The 22,123-nt window shown below is 41.2% G+C and overlaps 1 protein-coding gene across 1 annotated transcript in view; it reads right to left on the bottom strand.

The window, feature by feature from the left end:
- Positions 1-22,123, bottom strand: part of TEK (TEK receptor tyrosine kinase) — a gene marked incomplete at its 3' end in the record, with an annotated part of 92,304 nt that overhangs the window by 12,921 nt on the left and 57,260 nt on the right. The window contains exons 5-13 of the mRNA XM_039221801.1: positions 19,297-19,407; positions 18,261-18,413; positions 14,686-14,817; positions 14,225-14,365; positions 13,056-13,184; positions 9,794-9,945; positions 7,832-7,976; positions 2,874-3,035; positions 740-874 (exon numbers count right to left, since the gene is read on the bottom strand). Of these exons, the coding sequence (XP_039077732.1) occupies positions 740-874; positions 2,874-3,035; positions 7,832-7,976; positions 9,794-9,945; positions 13,056-13,184; positions 14,225-14,365; positions 14,686-14,817; positions 18,261-18,413; positions 19,297-19,407 (1,260 nt within the window). The remainder of the gene's footprint in view (positions 1-739; positions 875-2,873; positions 3,036-7,831; positions 7,977-9,793; positions 9,946-13,055; positions 13,185-14,224; positions 14,366-14,685; positions 14,818-18,260; positions 18,414-19,296; positions 19,408-22,123) is intronic.

Consider the following 22,123-nt stretch of genomic DNA (forward strand, 5'->3'; position numbering starts at 1 on the left):
TTGGTGAGTTCTAATCCCACATCAGATGAGCTCAAGTCCTGCTTTGGGTAAACAAGAGCCCCACTTCTCTCTCTCTTTCTTTCTCTTCCTCTGCCCCTTACTCACTTGCACTTTCTCCAAAAAGAAAAAAAAACACAAACAACAAACAACAAAAACCAGAAAGTAGCTTACGGAGGTGAAACTGGCTGCCTGTAGGAAGAAGCACTCAGAGATGGGGAGGCGGAACAGGGGTCTGCTGTTCTTTACATAACAGCCTTTCGTTCTATTTGCCGTTTTAACTATGTGCATGAATTAGTTTGAAACATTAGAAATTAGTTTTGAAAATAAATCAACTGGGCTTTCTGAAGTAGGAATATGGCAAGAGTCCTAAGCCCTTAAGATGGAAACAGGAAGCTGTTGGTAAAACTCAGGAACCAAGCAGTTGCTGCTAAGTAAATCCCAACTCCTAAGGGATGTCCCTGCCTTCCTGAAGGCTCATCTGCTTCCTCCTCCGTCCCTGACTGCTGCAGACACCCTCCCCCAGGGAGATAAACCAGGAGTGCAGCCCAAATAAAAAACGATTTGGCTCCAAGCTGTCAACCTTCCTGTCACTTTCCCACCCATTCAAAAGTAAACTCCTTCCCCCTGCACCCCCACCCACCCACTCGCCCACCACCACCCTTCCTGGTCTTCCTTCCTCTCTCCCCTTCCTCCCCGCTCCCACCCAGCGCAGGAATAAATGCTGTTTGCTTCCACTGACCGATAGAAGCAGTGGTGAAGCGTCTCACGGGTCCCGGATGCCCTTCCCCGCCCTCTCCACGACGGACCAGCTGCACGCAGAGCTCGTATTCTGTGCGAGGTTCCAAATAGTTGAGTGTAACAATCTCATTTGTCACTGAGAAGAGGGAAAGTCCAGGAAACTTAAGTTGGCATTCTAGTACATTGTTTAAAGCGGAATGTTGTTATTGCGATGTGAACTAGAGTTTGGTTTTCAGAAGTACAACGTCTAAGTGAAACAGGCAAGCCATTCCTAACATATGGGAAAAAGGCTTTTTTAAAAAAGTTTCCAGGTTACGATGTATACATTTAATGTAGGTCTCTCTGAGCCAGTTAATCACTCTTGCATTAGGGCCTTTGTCTTTTCATTTGTAGGGTAAAACCACACAAATATTCAACTATAAGAAATAACAATTAGATTTAAGGGGGGAAAATCCCAATTACAATATGACATAATTTAATTGCCACTGTTTTTAAATATATAGTGATTGCAGTCAGGCTCTCAACAGAGACAATCTTTGGGAGTTTGTTTACAAAGACCGGATAACAGAGGCGCCTGGGTGGCTTGGTTGGTTAAGCTTCTGACCTCGGCTCAGGTCATGATCTCATGGTTTGTGAGTTCGAGCCCTGCATTGGGCTCTGTGATGACAGCTCAGAGCCTGGAACCTGCTTTTTGATTCTGTATCTCCCTCTCCTCTGCTCCTCCCTTGCCTGTGCTCTGTCTCTCTGTATCTCAAAAAATAAACGTTAAAAAATTAAAAAAAAACAAAAACAAAGACCAGATAACAGATTTGTAATAGTTATACTACTTACACATGAAGGGCTCTCAAGTACTTGAAAACAGAGCCCATAAACAAATAGTATATGCATGTTTAGCTATTAGCTTTAGCCAGCCTCTCTCCTCCATAGCTATTGCAAATGATTGCCTTACCGTATGATAAATTCCCAGTTGGTAAGAAACAAGAATTGGGCTGCGTTTAAGAGTTCTTAGAACACTTTATGGATGCCCACTTGCAAAAAATGATGATGGATTAGTACCACCGTATGAAAAAAAAAAAAAAGCTTTTTAATGAGACCTAGCCATTGCTACTGTAAACAGCAACTTAGCAAATCAGCCTTACAGTCACTGGGATTCTGAATTTCAGCTGAGTCTAGAATAGAATGTGAAGAGGTCAGTAACAAAGCAATGACTTAATTTAACATACCCAGGTCAGCTCAAACCTCCTTTTTTTCTCCTTCTTGTAACTTCATCAATTACCTACATAGAGTGTGTGGAGGGCCCTTTTTAGGAAATCACAAGCATAGTGAGACTAAAGGATGCATGTTGTCTACAAGCAGGGTAGTGAGAGCTTTCTCTACAAGATGGTGTGAATACAGCCAGTCAATTGACAATGCTCAGCTTTCTTTTTAAAAACTGATTTACATCATCACAGAACACAAGGAGCTGCAATTTGTGTTTCAAAATAGATGTAACTGTTTCCGTGAACTGTTGACATTTGATCACATTTTGGGTTCTTTAGTTGGGGGGAGGGGCAGCTCTTTGCCCACATACCTAACCCCTCCCCCCCGCCCCCGCTAACACCAGTTTAGTATGCTACAGCCCAAACTTTTCAGGTCCAAATTCCTTTCAAAATCTCTGTGTGTTAGGAGCCTGCAGAACAGGGCAAGACTCAAATGAGGAAAAGAATGAACAACTCACTACATCAGCAACAATCACGCTTCAGATTTAAGACAGTCTCTGCCTTTTGAGCAGGCCCTGGACTTTCCTATTACCATATTCATGGCATAAGCATGTATCTTCCACCATGACCAAGCCATATAGAGTAGTTAAAAAGAGGACTGAAGATCCAGAGAAGTTTGGGAAAGAAATACTGATAGTGACACCTGACACAGCCCGGTTCTGTGTCCTGAAGCACACCACGGCTTCCAGAAAGTTAGCCCAAGAACTCAGGACCCATATGCACTCTGTCCTGAATACTCTGAAATGGAACCCTCTGCTATAGCTGCTACCCTGGGGCAGAGGAATGGGAGTGGGAGAGAGGATTTCTGTATTTGAGGAATTTTTTTCTCTACCCATGCCACTTCCATAGTTGGATTCTTTCCTGTTCACACCTTACCTTGAATAGGCCGCCAAGCCTCATAATGATTAACGGGTTTGTATAGGAGCTTCTTGGATTTGATTGGTCCATCCCCGAAGTAAGGCTCAGAGCTGATGTTGATGACAGCAAAATTATGTCCAGTATCAATCACGTTTGGGGCATTCAGGGGCTTTGGAAGAACTAAACAAAATTTCAACAATCAGATTAGTCCTTAACACTCTGGAGTTTATCATTCTTTGGCAGAGATTCTTTGGTGGAGGATGAGTGCCCTTACATTTCGAACAAAACCCTCTTGAAGCAGGTGCAAAAGGGAAACGCTGGTAACTGCAAGAGCAACCAAAGACAGGGAACTGAGTCTGACACCTGACAGAGTGTGACATCTGGGTAACCCCTGTGACAGCTCTGTGGTTTCTCACGGCCATAAGAATCCTGTTGTTGCTCAAGCTCATGGCACACATGCACACAGACCCTGTTAGCCTGCAAATGACCAAGAATGACTCCAGCACTGGGGGTGCTAAAGTGCTCCTAGTCCCTCCTGACTATGGAGAAGCCACAAGAGAAAAATCAGATTGCACCTGTGTATAGTAGCTGACATGGACTATGCGAAATAATATGCTGAGGTTTTAGAAGTCCCCGCCTATTCCCAGAACCCTACAAGAACACACCATCCCCTAGTTATGACTACCCATAGAGAGTAGAACCCTGTCTCTACCCAACCGACTCAGATCCTGTATCCGACTGCACCTGCACTCCACCCATCCCCTGTCAGTGTGCACTTTTGCTTTCCAATAACGCTTCTCCTGTTCTACTTTGACTCTTTGAATTCTTTCTCACAACGGAGTCAGGAACGTGGCACTAGGCTGGTGGTTGAGGTTTCAGGGCCAGAGAACTCCTCCCATTTCCCATATCATTCTTAGAGTTCTTTGATCAGATTCAATGCATTTGCCTGCGGTGTGGTTTCCCAGCTTTGATCTTGCCCTCCAACACATTATCCACAAAGTACTCCTTAAAATATGCTCAGTCCCCTGCTCAAGACCTAACTGTGGATCCTATCATGTCTAAAGTAAAATATAAGATTCATACTATGACCTGTCAGGCCTTGCACAATTGAACCCCTGCCTCCTCTTGCCCTACCCAGTACCCTCCAGTGCCAATGACCTTTCAGTTCATCCAACTGACAATACACCAAGCTCCCTTCTGTCTCAGGTTCTTTGTAAATGTTGTTCTGCCAGCAATGCTCCAGACCTCCCACTCTTCTCTGGTACCTCTTAACTCACCATTCAGCAATCTTCCCTCTAGACTATGCATGCGCACTCTCTCTCTCTCTCTCTCTCTCTCTCTCTCTCTCTGGTGTAGAGCAATGCAAACTTATTCTTACAGTTCTAGAGGTCAGAAGTCAGACATGGGTCTCACTGGGCTAAGATCAAGGTGTTAGCAGGGCAGTAAGGGAGCTCTAGGGGAGACTCTGTTTCCTTGTTCTTTCCAACTTCTAGAAATCACCTACGTTCCTTGGCTCGTGGCCCCTTCCTCCATCCTCAAAGACAACAATATCATGTCTCTTTAACTCTTTTCTTCCATTGTGCTATCTCTTTCTGATTATAGCTAAGAAAAATTCTCTGCTTTAAGGACTCATGTGATTACAGTAGGTCCACCCAGATCCTCCTGAATAATCTCCCCATCTCAAAGACCAACTATTCTCAATGGGGTGAAATAACAACCCTAAGGTGGTTAAAATTGATTATTGTGGGATTTTGAAAAAGCCTCAGATAATACAATGGTTTGTGGCCCACCAAAGAGCCTCAGTACATAAACAGATATGCAGTACATTCATGATATTAACATTTTATGGTGATGGGAGGAGAGTTGGGGAATAAATTTCTAAAGAGACTCCTTGGTTAGGTGATAATGATAAAAAGGTTGTAAAACACTGCACTGGACTCTGAACCCCAAAAGGGCAAAGACCATGGAGGTTTAGCAAGTGCTGGGTAAATGTTTATTGATTGAATTTCTAGTGAGTTCTGTAGCTCCATTAAACCATCCTTCTTAAAAATGCACCCCTGTTGTTTTCCTCCCCAAGAATCTTCCAGATTCTGCCAATGTTTTTGCTTAGGGCAGTGTCTGAGAAGAGGGCACCTCTGTGAGTAAATTCATTCATTAAGTCATGTTTCCCTTGTATGATCAAAGAAGACCACCTGTTTGCTTAAACCACCAAGTGCTTACTTTATTATAGCTATTAATACCCTATATTACAAAAGGGATACTTTCACAAGCATGAAACAAATTGCCCCAAAGCTTCCTCTTAGTAATTTATCATTTTATTTTTTGTCTTTTAAAAATTTTTATTGAGGCATACATAATGTCAAGTCCAAAAATCTTAATATTTAGCTCAAAGGACTTCACCTGGGCACATACCCATGTCACCATGACCCAGACAGAGACAGAGTACATTTCCAGCATCCCCACCACCCCAGAAGCCACTCTTGTGCCCCTGCCTTATCAATAGGGAATTATTATCCTGGTTTCTGTCATTGTCAATTAGTTTTGTCTGTTTTTAACTTCATATTTATATAGAATATAAATTTATGTGGAATATAAACTTGATATGGAATCACAAAGCATTTATTTTGTTTCCTCAATATTTTGTCTATGATATCCATATCGTTGCAGGAATTCATTTTTTTTTTTGCTATTTAATATTCCATTGTAAGATGTTATGAGCTGAACTGTATTCCCCCAAAACTCTTACGCTGAATTCTTAACCCCTAGGTACCTCAGAATGTAAGTACATTTGGAGATAGGGTCTTTAAAGAGGTAATTAAGTTAAAATGACATCATTAGGTCTGTTCCTAATCCTATGTAACTGTTGTCCTTAGAAGATTCAATCAGGACACACACAGAGGGATGACCATATGAAAAATACAGGGAAAAGATAGCCATTCATAAGCCAAAGAGTAAGCTTTAGGAGAAATCAACTCTGCTGAAACCTTAATCACTCACCTGGCCTCCAGCACTTGAGAAAATAAATTTCTGTTGTTTAAGCCACCTAGTCCGTGGTACTTTGTATGGTAGCTCTAGCAAACCATTACATATGAGGATACTACAATACATGTATCCCTTATAAAGTTGATAGATGCTTGGGTTAATATAAATTTGGGGCTATTATGAATAAAACTGCTCTGAACATTATTGAAGATGTCTTTTTGAACATACACACTCATTTCTTTAGAGCATGTATATAGAAGCATTGCTAGGTTATAGGTATGTGAATGATTAGTTTCAGTATATATTTTCAGTTTTCCAAAGTGGTTGTACCAACATATATTCTGGTAGTAAAAGCCTTGCATCTTTTTTTTTTTTAAATATATGTATATACTACGATTAAAGACACTGATTAATTTACTTAATGGTGATTTCCATTTTATGGATATCAGTAAATATGATATAAAGAGGTACCCATACCCTCATAATACAAATGTTTCTATGCACTGATGTTGTGTGCTGTGACTTCCACTAAAAATAAAAATGAGAACTACTGACTCTTCTGAATCTTAGCAACATGGTTATTTTTGAATTATTTATTTTCCATGGGCAGCAAACATTCCAACAACTTAAAAATAAGGTAATTTGTCTTGTCTGCATATCGTTTCCTTCCTTTCAAGAACATGCAAGATATAAGAAATTATTTTGGTCATGTGAACATTCTACTGAATAAAGCAGATCAGGGCTTTTTTCCAGTAATCCAAAATATATTAGAGATTTTGTGGCAGTTTACATGGATTCTCAGGGTAGAGAATCCAAATCTATAAGGTTGTATTCAGGCTAATGTTTCTATTGGTCTTTCAAAAAAGGATTATGTTCGGAGCATTTACATTTATTTCATTTATGGGCATTACATCTGGGATAGCCCAAAGATTTCTAAATCAGGTAACAAAATGGGAGAAATACAAGTCAACGTTGGTTATCTTGCTTCTTAATCTTTAACACAAGAGTCTCAGAAAATAAAATGGTCTAGAAAAGATGGTGCAGTATTTGGAGTCAGGAGACTCAGGTTCAAAACTAAGATTTACTCCTTAACAGATATGCTACCTTACACACGTTAACTAAACCTTCTGAACCTGTTTTCTGACAGGTGAAGTGGTGATAACATCTATCACACATAGTTCTTACAAAAATTAAATAAGATGAGGTATGTGAGGCACTTAGCCCAATGCCTTTCTACAACATGTATCAGAGAGCTGTTAGCTCTTTCTCTCTAAATGGGTTCATAATAAACTGACAAATTAAAAATTCCTAGTGGTGTCCATGTATACCAGCCAAGCTAACTTGGATTGACCTCCACGTTGCTTCCTCCACTCCAGTCACAAGTATACACACATCCACTTAGATTAATCTGAATTTTGAAATACTAATTCATAGCAGGAAGACTACTCACAATTCTGAATATGTGAATTCATGTTCATTATATAGCATAGTCTGGGCTTCATAATAAGTGAGTAATCCTCAGAGTATTTTCCAAACTATTCTCTGCAATAGTGAATAGGAAGTCACAACAATGATGAAGTCAAACTTTTCATGAACTATAAACACTAGGAGACATGTTGTTCCAGACACAACTCCAAGTGTTTTTACATATTTAACAAATTTTCACAGTAACTCTGAGAGGCAGATAAACTAAGCTTTATTTTCGGATAAAGAAAGGCTCAGAGAGGTTAAACTCATTTGCTCAGGGCCATAGACAGGTGTCTGGCTAGTAGGGACAAAAGTCAAACCCAGGGCTGTGTGACTCCACAGGTCATATACTTAATCCCTCCCTTCCATTTCATGCATATAAAAAAAAAATAAGATTTTCTCTCCTGGAAAATATCCAAAAGGCATTTTAGTGCTCAGATAACATTTCTGTCTTGGAGCAGCACCCAGTGAGACATAAGCACAATGCATCAAGGATGCAAGCTCTACCTCTAGAAAATGGAGCTTACCTTTAACAGAAATGTTGAAAGGCTTTTCCACCATCCCAGCCACTGTGTTCACGCTGCAGACCCAGACCCCTGAGTCAGGAGGGAGGACCCGGTGGATGGTGAATGTGGCCACGGACAGATGACCCGTATGGTTGAAGTCTTTTGGCTAGAAGGGTCAAATACAAATAAAAGCTTGTAGGGAGGCATAAACACACAAAAGGTTCATAACACTGACCCCACCTCATTGTTTGATAAGAAGTTTTCTAGGAGAGATTAAGAAGCCAAATGCAATGCTAGTATAATCATTGGCTTATTTCCAAAGCTATTGTAGTAGCCCTGAAAGTTTATATTGGATTGATGCCCTCTCAGATCCTGCTGTTGTGTTTGTATGTTTGGGAGTGTGGGGTAAACACAAGCTAGGAATCTAGCTCTTTTAAAGTGCTTCTGGTAACGTTTGTTCCTTCCCAATTTAATACAGCGATGGCTGAATTACAGAGACGACAAAATGGCTTTCCAAAACAATTGAGCTGTCAAGTGTGGTGTTTTAGGGAAAACAGGGCTCTGGAGACACACGGACCTCAATTCACATCCCTGCTCTGTCACTTTTCACCAACTTCTTAGTTACTCAACTTCACCCAGCCCATTTCCACTTCTACAAAAAGGGGACAGGTAAAATTAAGCAATATACAGTATGGTTGACCCTTACTAAATGGTAGCTCTTATTTCCATTAATTCATGAAAAGGCCAACAAGATTTTAGGAAGCTGTTAACTGGTTTCACTAACTAATGAGTTCTTTGGGTGGAATCAAGAATATCTGATGTGCAGACACCAATAATGGCACATTTTTTACCTATCCTGCCCTCAAGAGGTCACTCGCATCTACTCTATTGTCAAGTTGATGTTCAATCATCTTTGAGAGAGAAAAAGATAACCACTTCAAAATCTTTAGATAAGGGGCGCCTGGGTGGCTTAGTCGGTTAAGCGTCAGACTTTCGCTTAGGTCATGATCTCGCGGTTCGTGGGTTCGAGCCCCGCGTCGGGCTCTGTGCTGACTGCCAGCTTGGAGCCCGGAGCCTGTTTCAGTCTGTGACTCCCTCTCTCTCTGACCCTCCCCTGCTCACGCTGTCTCTCTCTCTCTCCTAGAACTAAATAAAACATTAAAAAACATCAAATTCTTTAGATAAGAAAACACATCAACTTCCTGAGGATCACTTGTGACACAGAGAAATTTGGAGAACTCCTCTGTGCTGCATTTGGGATTGCTGGGAGAAAGAAAGCAAACATACTGGAAAAGTTGCTTAGTCCTTTCAGCAGAGATGAACTGCTATGAGAGCACACTAACCACTGCTGAGCACCAGCATCAAGGGCAGAGTGGAGAAGTAGGGAGGCCAAGGAATTGTCCTCAGACCCAAGGGATTCCATGGATCATGGTTTCTGAACAGGAAATGTGGGAGATTTCCCTAGAGTCAGAAGGGCTGTCCTGACCTCCCCTCTTTTACACTCTGCTAATTTTTGCTCCAAAGAGAATAGAAGTAGACCAGTCATCAAAGCACCATTTCCTAATAGCACCTGGCAGGTGCTATGAATCTCCTGCTGCTTCATGAGGCCACGCCTACGTTGCCACAAGACCACCTCATTCTTCCTGATAGAAGTTAGAACATGGGGATATTGCGGGGAGGGCAAAGCCTTGCACAGGCTGACATATACTTCTCAACACACACAGCTGGAAAGTTCTGCAGGATAAGTGCCAGCCTTGGTAGATAGACTGTGGTGGTCTCTTTCCAACCTGGCACCATAGCACTGGCCACACTGTGTTGAATCTGCTCTACCTCCTCAGAGACATGGCATTTTGTTAAAGCATTTTGTCAAACAGACTAGCTTAAGAAGACGCAAGCCCTGTGTGGAACCTAGCCTTCAATGAGGAGATTACTGTGTAGAAAGCATCTAGTGATATCAGGAGACAGATTAAGAATAACTCTTACATGGAGCACTGTCCCATCCGGCTTCACGAGAGTCATTTCTTCATTAGCAGGTAGTGGCCAGCCAGACGCTTTGCAGATGGGATTAAATTTACCACTGTTTACTTCTATGTGCTCTGGCAAATCCTCTATCTTTGGGACCATCCTTGGCATACCTGCATGAAGAAAACAGCACTGTGACATCTAGTCTTTAACATAACAGCAAGAAATAATAAAAGCAGCTACCATTTAGCAAGTCATGCCCCAGGTAAGAACTCTGCAAATGTTATATCATTTTATCATCATGTAATAAACTTGTAGGGGCAAGCTATTGTAGTCTCCATTTTACAGATGAGGAGACTGAGGCTCTGAATCCAGAATCAAGATCAGATCTGTATGAATCCAGAGTCTACACTCAGTCCTAATGCTGTGTTCCCCTCAATGGATCTGAGATGGACAGTCTCTATATTAAAATGATCATCATGGCCACACCCCCAGCCTTAATTTTCAGCTTCTTTTACTTTTTAAGAGAAACAAAAGCAAAGAAAAAAAAACCCAAAACTAGGTTCTAATTGACTCAGCCAACAATCCCACCCATTGCTGATCCTCCGTTTTGATATACAAGACATAACTCATTGATTGGGAATCTCCAAGTAGAAGGAGATTAAAAACATTCACATTTACATGCAGGAAGTAGACTGTAACTGCCCCAGATTGGTTTCTAGGCAACAGCCAAAGGAAAAGTATGGCTGACAACACCAAAAGAAAAGGTCTCTGGTAACAACGAAGGTATCAAGGCTCCTTGCCTAATATCTATGCAGTAGAGAATGGATAATCCTGAAATAGAACAATTTTATTCTGAATTGTGGGGTCTTAGAGAACCTCAGACCCTTTGTAAGTAAACGTGAAATGAGGCAGAAAGCAGTCCAGCACTTAGTGAGGAATGTGGGTGATGTAAGTGCCCCCAGAGCAACAGTGACTTACAAGCTCTTTTATCGGGGGAGGGGAGGAGGGCGTGGTAAATACAATATTGATATTTTATATTGATATCCTCTTTCTAAGGCCTAAATATGATGAGGAAATAGTATGGAGGAGAAGGAGAAAAGGTCTAATAACTCTAAAGGTAATTCCTTGATACATCTATAGACTTGAAAAGATTGTGACTAGAATCTACCAGATTTTTCAGCCTCAGAAGGTATTCGAGTAGGGATTGTAAAAAGTGCTTTGATACTTTTTTCCATTTTTATTTTTTATAAAGTGTATTTATTTTTGAGAGAGGGACAGAGAGAGTGAGTTTTGGAGGGGCTGACAGAGAGGGAGAGAGAGAATCCCAAGCAGGCTCCACACTGTCAGCATGGAGCCCGATGGAGGGCTTGAACTCGAGAACCGTGAGATCATTACGTGAGCCAAAAAAACCAAGAGTCAGATGTTTAACCGCCTGAGCCACCCAGGTGTCCCAAAAGTGCTTTGATACTTTTAAGCCAGTTATGTCTTTCCTTCATTATCGCTTTGTCTTGCCTTTGGTCAGAGGTGCAGGGGAGGTAGAGCAGAACTGGGGGGAAGGAGACTGTTCTCTGAAAGCCCAAGGGCAGGGGTCCGGGTCTGAGTTTCTCATGCCTTTTGCAACTTCAGGCTCAGAACAGGAAAGCGGGTATAAAATTTAAAATTCAAATCCTTCGGCTTGTCAGTTGCCTATTTTCAATGCAATCCTCTGGCAAGTCCAACACCTCCCCCTCCCTTCCTACACCCTCCCAGGCTCCTGCTCTGAAGCAGAGTCTGAACGTGGGGGAAAGAAGTGAACATGTAGAGCTAAGCCAAAGCCTTGAGAAAACAATTGTTGGTATTTTCCTCCTATATCGGTTCTGATTTTAAAAGCGAACAAAGCTGTGAAGCTCTTGGTCTTGCTGCTCTGACTGTAGATTTCTTTCTATAACACTGACATTTATAGGATTGAGAAGGTACTATGTATTTATTATTTTTAAATTTTGAAAATATGCAAAAGTATGCTTCTTTTAATTTTAAAAAGTATATTCTAGGGCAGGAGCTAGTCAACATTTTCTAAAAGGACTAGACAGTACATATTTTCAGCTTTGCAAGCCGAAAGTTCTGTAGTAAGTAACTACTCAGCTCTGCTGTGGTGTGAAAGCAGCCATACATTATACGTTCTAAAGGATTTAGTGTGGCTGTGTTCCAGTAAAATTTTCTTTATCACAACAGATGGTAGGCAAATAAAAAGGAACAATATAGTGATACATGCTACAATACAACTAAACTTTAAAATAGTCAGTGAATGAAACCAGCCACAAAAGACCACATAATGTATGATCCCATTTATAGTTTATGAAATGTCAAGAATAAGTACATCTATAAAGACAGAAAGTAAATTAATGATTGCCAGGGGCTGGGAGGAGCAGAAAATGGGAGTTACAGCCAATAGGTACAAGGTTTGTTTTGGTATGGCGAAAACATTATAAAATTAGATTATGGTGATGGTTGCACAACCCTAAATATATAAAAAAAATTATTTAATTGTACTTTTAAAAGGGATAAACTTCATGGTATAAAAATTCTATCTCAATATAGCTGTTAAAAATAGTGGATTGGGGGACACCCGGGTGGTTCAGTCAGTTAAGCATCTGACTTCGGCTCAGGTCATGATCACAAGGTTCATGAGTTCAAGCCCCACAACGAGCTCTCTGCTCTTAGCACAGAGCCTGCTTCAGATCCTCTGTCCCCCTCTCTCTCTGCCCATTCCCTGCTGGTTCTATCTCAAAACAAATAAATAAAATTTTTTAAAAAGTGAGTTGGATTTGGTCTGTGGGTCAGGCTTTCTTCTAGGGTAATTGCTGAACTAGAATTATTTAAAGTTTCATCTTGAGGGTAATCTTTTTGTTTTTCCTTCTTTTTTATATCTTTCTTTTCAAAAATAGCCTTCATCCAAATCCCTCCAAAGTAGTTCTTCCCTGTTGTGCATATCAAGGGAAAAGACCCGTCCCAGGAAGGGAAAAGAGACAGGCAGAGCCCTCAACTAGCCAATCATCACTTAATGTGTCACAGAGTGCCTATGGTTTACTCCTAGAGGAAGGAGAAACGAAGGCCAGTATGAGGGCCTGGGGGAAAGAACTAGGATATTGTCCTTTAGGACTTGGGATATATTCTTCCCAACTTCCGGAAGGAAATAGAAATGGCTTGAGGAATGTGGGCTGCTGAGGCGAGAATTATAGCCAGCAAAGCTCAGTTTAGACATGCTGAACATGGCCCGAACTACAGTGTTACCTTGCTTTACCTTCTTTCTCACACTGGAGCCCTTGACGTTCTGGAGAGCAGAGACATCCTTGGAACCGATCACACGTCTCCCCATGGCTGCACCTGCAAGTAAGCTTACAGTCTGGCCCGTAATAACCAGGCTGGCATGCTGTAGACAAAGACAGCAGAACCATGGTTAACACAGGGGAAGGGAGAAAACTAAGGCTGTGGGTGGCTCTCCAAGCTATTGATTGGGTAAGATAAAATCCTAAAAATTATCTCCACTGTTGCTTTTAGCTTTTATTAAAAGGGACTACTAGAAAGCTTTCAATTACATATGTGGCTTTCTTCTATTTGTACAGAACTGCTCAGCCCCAGAGCATTGTTACCGAGTTGCTGGGACTCCATCATAGCTCTCAATATGCCAGATGTGGAAGCAGCTGACTTTGTGAGGTAAACACTGACAAATCTTGGAGCTCTGGTTAATTCACCACATTAGCATTCATGAGAGAGGGTCTGGCAACCTTGACTGCATATTCGTGGCAAGCTACTGTACCGTAGGACATGGGAAACCCAGAATGGAAAGATGTGAAACACATACCACTCAGCCTCACTGAACAGGAAGGTATATTTTAGGAAGGGAAGAGGGACTCTTTGAGTAGGTAAAGTTAAAGCCATCACTTAAGAAGGCATTCAAGCTCAACAATTAAAACATCTTAATACCAAAAATATGCAACCAGTACTGCCTAAGTAAGGTCCACAGAAGAAAAGATCTTCCTCTATTTTCAAATCCCATATCTTGTCTGGATCGGACCTAAGAGCCCTGATATCTATCCCACTGAAAAAACAAATCCTCTATAGCCTTCCAACTCCAAGTGCGGTCTAAAACCAACAGCATGAGCACCACCTGGGAGCTTGTTAGAAATACAGAGCCCCAGGTGCCAGTCCGAACCTATGGAAACAACATCAGTATTCTAATAAGAACTCCAGATGATGTGCATGAGAAGCACATTCTATAACGTCTGAGTCTTAATTACGAAAACATAATTAATCTAGATGAAAACATCCATGATTGAAAACCCTGTAGCTCAGCAGTGGATGGCTGGCTGGACAGCCCAGGTATATCCCGCACTGTTATTTCCAGCAAGCTGGACCTCCCTGGTATACCTGCTAGAACTTTCTCTGTTCAGGGGTGAGACTGGTACGTACCTTCATTGCACTGCAGACCCTGCCACCCTGTGGCACAGGAACACCCATAGGGGTCTGGGAGACAGAACACGTACGACTTGCATCCCTCTGGTCCACTACACCTTTCTTTACAAGTTCTGCCAAATGTGTGCAGTTCGCAAGCTTGGAGGGGGAGAAAAAGAGGACTCAGAGTCAAAGAGTCAACCCCATGGAATGTAGGAGTCTTCTCTTAAAGGGTCTCTCCTAGACTTTGGAGAATGGAAAATAAGCCGATCTCAGCTGTGGCATGGACAGCTTTTCAGCAACTGGCAATCAAGAACCCCTAGGAAAGGGTACCTTTTTCTAATTCACACCAAGTTACCATATGGCCTAACAAAGGCCATTTAACTTCTGTTCCCAATTGTACCCAGAGTTCAAATTCTGAATCAGGCCATGATGGCTTTTGAAATCTACAACTCACTCAGCAAGTACTCTTGACTTACCCTTCTCACATGTTCTCCCCATAAACCCAGGTGGGCAAATGCACTCTCCTGTATCTTCATGGCAGATACCGTTGTTCATACAAACAGTGCAGATGCGGTTACATTCAGGTCCCCACTTCTGAGCTTCACATCCTTTTAAGGAAAACAAGGCTCTGGTGAGTAGAGCACATTAACTCAGTAGGCTTACTGAGCACCCACGACTTGTCAGTCATTTTAGTGGACACTGGCAAATGAAGATAAACAGAATATAATCTTTGTTCTCTAAAAGCCAATGGTCTTATATGCAAAACAGACATGTAAACAGGAAATAAGGATGGAAACAAAGACAAGGAGTATCTAATCCTGTCTTGGGGATGGAAGAGGACATACAGGAAGGCTTCCCAGAGGAAGTGTATGTGAGCTGAATCTGGAGGACCATACAGTTAGCAAGAAAGGCAGGCTGCAGAGTATGTTCCAAGCAAAGGTGAGACAGGGGAGAAGAGCCTGGTGTGTTCAAGAGCTGCATGAATGGTTAGAGACAGAGCAATGGTTTTCAAAGTGCGATCACTGACCAAAAGCTTCTCCAGTATCTGGAAATCTGCTAAAGAGGCAAATCTCAAACGTACTCCCCATCCATGACCTACTGAATGAGAATTCTCAGGTGGCCTGGCAACCTATGCTTACCAAGTTCTCCAGGCACTGCATGCCAGAGTATGAGAACCTCCAGTCTACAGTTATCTAGAGAAAAGATTCAGCTAAAAAAGAAAGCAGAAGCCAGGAGCATCCACTTATTTTTTCAAAAACATAGAAGAAGTGAAACAAGACACATAGAACCTAAAATACAAGAATGGTAAAATGCTTCTAGATTCTTTTACATGGATACTTTTTCTAACACTTGGCGATTTTAGATGGTTAATTACATCCAAGGACACCTTCTGATACAAGGAAAAAACTCAGGGGGATTGGGATGACCCTTTGTGGTCAGGAATTTAATTTCTCATCTGAAAGGAACTAGTGTCTTTGTCCCTGAATAGTAGTCTCACGGTGGTAAGCTTGGACCTGTGCCTACAGCTGATGTAACTTTATAATTGCTTTGGCAAGAACTCCTGGTTATCAGTATTTTCTCTAAAATAATCAGGAAGACTGTCTACCCAGACCCTTTCTTACAGACTTCCACTTAATAGATAAAGCTACAAAATGTCTAAAAGCTAGTATTTACATGTCTTAATATATAAAGGGAAAAATAATTCTGCACGATTAGTGATTTCTTGACAGCCAGACCACAGGTTATCTGCACATGTTGAAAACAAACGATGGCAGCCTATGGAGATGATAATGAGCTTCCTCATATTAAACTATGTCTCTAGCTGTTTACTTATCTATAGACCTGTCCCAGCCTCTCCCCTAATCCTGGGAAGGATGAAAGAATAAAGATTGGGGAAGAAACTGGGGTGACCTCTTGGGGATGGAGGAGCCAGGAAAAGAGTTTGTTAAGCAACAAGTATACAATCAGGCTTCTGTGATTTCAAAAGCCCTGAGGTTTTATATTTCAGGAAACCAAATATTCATGCATGCAGAGAGAAATCCTGTAAACTCAGTGGTTGTGAGAGATCTTTTGTCAGAGAGAGAATTTATATTGGAGAGAAATCCTATAAATATAACCAGTGTGATTTTTAACGCAACATCGTTATGTACCGATTATTCCTAGGTTTCAATCTGTCCTGGAGAGACATCCTACAGTTATGAGAAATGAACAAGTGCCTTCAGCTGTACCGCATTTCGTAAAACATCAAATAAATCATGCTGGGTAAAAGTACTCTTAAATGGGATGGTTGTAGCCCAACTCAGACTTTCTTAGAATTATTTTACATATTAGCCATGCTTCTCAAATAGTTCCACCAAAATACTCCTAACAGCAAAGGAATGAACACGTGTTCCTAGCAATCTCACGAGATAAGCTAGAGATCAAAATGTGTTTGAAATCTTTAACTTTAAAAATCAGGTGAGTTTCAAATTCTAGTATATATTACATTGTGTTTGTTTTCACATCTAAAAAAAAAAGTTAGGGATTCCTGCGTGGCTCAGTCAGTTAAGCGTCTGACTCTTGGTTTCAGCTCAGGCCACCATCTCGTGGTTTGTGAGATCAAGTCCCACATCAGGCTCTGCACTGACAGCACAGAGTCTACTTGGGATTCTCTCTCTGTCCCTCTCTCTCTCTCTCTGTACCTTTCCCACTTGCACGTTCTCTCTCTCTCTCTCTCTCTCTGTCCATTCCCCACTTGCATGTTCTCTCAGTCTCTCACACACACACAATAAATAAACTTTAAAAAGAAAAATAAAAGAAAATTAAGCCTTTTACCATATGTCAACATCTGATGTTTCTGAGATTGCTAGAAAATGTGCCTATATACCCCAGACTTCAGTACTGCTGGTACGTGGTGCTATACTAGACTGGAGAGAAAGCATCTAAATGAAATGAAGGCAAATCGTGCTCTGGCCATTTGGACTCTCAGTGAGAGCAGTGGAATAAAAGGAGATTTCACCTGCCCAAACCAGATCAACCACACTTTTCATACTTCTACTGTCATAATGCAAAACCATTTATCTGTTTACCTATGCAGCTGTTCTGAGAGCTACCCAAGGGACATGACTCATCTTATTATCCTTGCATTTTCATACCAACACAGTGCTGGGCACAGGGTTATGATCAATATGCATTTGTTGAATGAACAAACAGATGAATGAATAAATGAATATAATGCAAAGCAAAAGCAAAACTGTTCACAAGTTAGAGATTCCGATCATTAAAAGAATGACAGAGCAGCCAAATGCTTGAGCCTGAGTATTTAAGAGCACAAATACTCAGTACAGCTGGGAAAATTCAAGGCAGGTTTTTCTTTCTATAAATCAATGTCTTATAAAAACTAATGGCGGATGGTTACTCCCCACTTTGGTAGTTGTCATACGGTGGGAGAGCTTTTACTAGTTCTAATTCTTGCACATTTTTCAGACGTGAAAACAGAAATCCCATTTGAGTGTTAAATAGTGGGATTTATAAGAGACTTAATGTTCATATATTAGGCCTACCTAAAAGACCCTATTCCTCCCCAGAAAGGTAGCAGATACCTTTTGGGAGACTGCCCAACTCACTGTGATTCCCCCTTTCTATGGAATCCTGCTCTTATTCAAGTGTGAGGTCCTAGGGCCTGCACTGCTGTATGTGGTACCACCTTTGACTAGAGCTCATTCGTCTTGACCAGTAGACATGTGGCATATGATAGGCCAGTCTGATTCTTTACTCTGGGAATTCAAATTTTGGAAGTAAAAGAAACATTGCTGAAGTACAGTTAGGCTAAGAGTAGCATCCTAGAGAGAAAGTCCATCTGCCCCCGCCCATGTTGAGCCCCAGATCTCCCTGGGGCCTGTCTTTTCTGGAGACTTGCTTGTCAGCTGTTCCACCAATTTTTGAGATTCCTTAATACACTTCCTACCAGTCCTTGGTTTTTGCTTAAGTAGCCAGAATCAGCTTCTGTTAACTCGTAGCTATAAATGCTAACAACCAAATCATCACAGACTGTGGCCTCTCAATCACTTACTCCGGACTATCAGCCTGGTGAAGGCCGAGGTGAAGAGGTTTCCTCCTATGTACCTGGCTGAGTACACTCCAGCATCCTGGGGCTGAGCATGAGGCAGATGCACTTCCAAAATATCAGGTACTTCGTGCCGGGGCACTGAGTGGATGAAGGAACCTGGTAAAGGGAGAAGGGTGGAGAACAGCAGGTTACACACAGACACTCCTGTTTCCCTGTCTGGCCCATCCACTTCCTCAGCTCTCCCTGACCAGATATAGAAAATGTGCTCTAGCATACTGGGTGTAGGAGAAGAAGGAAAAGGCTGAGCTACTCCATACCGTCCCCAAAATTGAGAAACGTATGATGATAGAGCAGACAGGTTAGTCTACATGATCTACCACCAAACTTACAAAGACAGAGGTAAAGCTGAAGTGCTTCTCTTCTGCGGGAAGAGATGAACAGGCAAAGGCACCCCTGCCAGCTCATCAAGTAACCAGGAGATATCTGGAAACAAACACCAACCTGGAAGTCCTATCCGTCCACAGGACTCAGAATGGTCCCCATCAATATCTCACCTGGGTCGGGCAACTGCCACCAGGTGGCGCCAAACCATAGTTGGACCTGGACAGATTTGTACAGCGCAGATGGGCTCCCAGAACCACTGCCAGCTGGCTTCCTAGGGTCGGTGTGGTCATTCCTTAACCTCGCAATCAAACAACCTCACGTTTTACGTGGCTGGATTTGGGACCTCATTTATCACATCATGATGAGGTTTTATTATACATTCACAATTTTGTATTATACATTCATAAATATAGAATGTACATACATTCATATGTGTATAGGATATGTGATAATATAGGATAATCTTCTTAGCTTGATTAAGCAACCAACCACACTGCCTAATAGAGCTTCTTTAATAAAATTCAATGGGCTTGCATCATAGCGCTTTGCTTCAAACACCTGCCCAGCAGACTACACCAGGGTAATGACCCAACATGTTTTGCACTCTCTGATGTCTCACATCATGGTGCTGGAAAGAAACGAAGCACATACTTACCATTTTTGTAAATCACTGCATCTTCTTCTTTAATCAACACCTTTTTGAAAGATATGTTCACATTATCTCCCCTGTCCACAGTCATGGTTAAAGTAGCTGGTAGGAAGGAAGCTTTCAAAAGAGAGAAAACAGACAAGTAAGAAGATGAGGGGACACACTTTCTCCAGAAGCAACTGAACTATGAACACGGAGGATGAGGGCTGGCATTTGCCAGGAGTCAGCTCTACTATAGGATCTGAAAAACAATGGCAGCTAATGGGTTTCAAACTTTGTTAAGGTTTTGAAGAATGTGACGAATGGAATAGTCATTTTCTCCCTAAATCTGTAAGTATATACACACCATCTATATATACACATTGTTTTCCATACAACTAGTGGGGGAGAAAGGACTTTATGTTGATTAATATCTGTTTCAAACTAAGACCTGAGATTAACCATAAATTATATTAACGATGAATCAGCCATCCTTTTCCAATCCCTATCAAGTTTTCTCAAAGTGGGAAAGAATAGAAATGATTAGACATTTGCCAAATGACTTGTCCCTTCTGGGTGGTGGTCCTTTTCAGTTGTGTGGATCCAGGTCATTCTAATTGCTTTAGAATGCCCCAAGCATTTCTCAAATGGAATTAGAACCATGCTGGACTTATTACTAATGGTGTAAATATTGTATTTTTGAACAATGAAGCAACGATGGGGCCCACTATCTTCCCTTTAAGTATATATATAATGATATATTTGTTATATAATTATCAATATATAATTAAATATATATTACTATATAAATATATAATATAAACACACACACACACTGACACAGTTATGGGACTGAGCAGTACTGGAAGGACACTGAGGAAGCTACTCAGTATTTGGCTCATAAACCATTTTTGGAAACATCTGTCTTTGTGTCAGTCTTAGAACATGACATGGCCTGAGTTCTTTGGTTTGTGGAACAAGATGTGTGAATAAAATGTTCTAACATTCTTCTAGCCACAACAGTTTCTGAATTCCCTTAATTTATACCATAATCTACAGAGAGCCACAATTACAAGGATGGGGTGGGGGAGTGGGATTAACTTTAAGGTAAGCCAATTTAACATTTTTTCAGCTTTATTGAGATATAATTAACATACAAGTTAAGCCACTTTTTAAAATTTAAGGATCACCACTAAGAGAAGATAATCAGAATAATATATAACTTTCTGAGGCGCCTCGCTGGCTCAGTTGGTTGAGTGTCCAACTCTTGATTTTGGCTCAGGTTATGATCCCAGGGTCATGGGATCGAGCCCCAAGTCCAGCTCTGCACGTGGAGCCTGCTTAAGATTCTCTCTCTTGCTCTCTCTCTCGCTCTCTCTTGCTCACTCGCTCTAAAATAAAAAATAAATTAAAAGAATATATAACTTTCCTAAACATGGAGGGCAGGAGAGAATGGAAGTAAAAACACATAAAAGAGAGGAAAGAGTCCAAATAAAAATCACAGCATAAAGAAAAGTTAGATTATGCCAAATACATGTCAAAAGCCAGAGAATATCAGAGTGAATTAAAATATATTTTTTTTTCATGAGCTATACATTAAATGTAATGACACATAAGATTGAGAATAAGGGTAAGAAAAATAGATACCAGACGTATACTATTTGAAAGAAGCTGGTATTGCAATATTTATATCAGAAAAAAATAATTTACTTTCAAGTCAAAACAAAACTTTAGAGATAAATATGATCTTTACATAATGACTGAAAAATGGGAGGCATCTGGGTGGCTTAGTCAGTTCCATGTCTGACTCTTACTTCGGCTCAGGTCATGATCTCACAGTGTAAGGACACAAGTCTAAACCAGACTGACTCCATGACAGGCTTTAAGTTTCCCCTCTAAACTAGAAGGCCTAAGTTTCAGTTCGCTGGAACTATCAGGCAGCTACACACTGCCCAAGGCCAAAGAAACTGCCCACCACATCACTCCACCACACTACCTTGGCAACACCGAATCTAGAAAGGCCAGCAACTATAGATAAAACTCTGTTACCTAATGTTAAAGTTAACCCATTAGGCGCCGAACAAGACCCTAGGCTCGCTCTGTAATTGGTTGAATTTAAAAGTACTCTAAATGTTGTAATTGGGTCTCGCCAAAAGTAACAAATACTCTAGACAATGTGTATGGTTAAACCCGCTGTCAATAATGTTGTATAATTTTGATTGGATCACTGTTCCTATGTCAACAACTTCTGTAACTCCCCCGTCACAAACCCCATAAAAACCCTACTCTGCCTTTGTTCAGGGCTCACAGCACGGATCCACTGTGTTGGTGAGGTCTGTGAGCCCGAGCTCGAGCCCGTAATAAAGCCCTTTGTCTCTGCATGCGTGACTCGGTCTCCCCGGTTTGAGGATAATGCAATCTGGGTACAACAACAGTTTGCGGGATTGAGTCCTGTGTCAGGCTCTGCGCTAACAGCACAGAGCTTACTTGCAGTTCTCTTTCTCCCTCTCTCTCAAAATAAATAAATAAACTTTAAAAAAATGAAATATGGAGTAATCTTAAACTTGCATATGCATCTAACAACAGTGCTTCAAAACCCACAAAACAGAAATTGACAGAATTAAAGAAATCGACAAATCCACAAGCATAGTAGAAACTTTCAGAAGCCGATTCATCAAACAAACCAAAAATTACTAAGGACAAATAAAGAAAATCTGAAAAACACAATTAAAGACCTGTTAGAAATTCATGGATCCCTGTAACCAGCTTTATGAGCATACATTCAGGCATATTGCCTCCCTTATTAAGCCATAAATCACATCTCTTTAAGTAAAAAGACACAATATCCTATAGA

This window comes from Hyaena hyaena, unplaced genomic scaffold (genome assembly GCF_003009895.1).
Source record: "Hyaena hyaena isolate Hyena2069 unplaced genomic scaffold, ASM300989v1 scaffold_1015, whole genome shotgun sequence".
Lineage (NCBI taxonomy): Eukaryota > Metazoa > Chordata > Mammalia > Carnivora > Hyaenidae > Hyaena > Hyaena hyaena.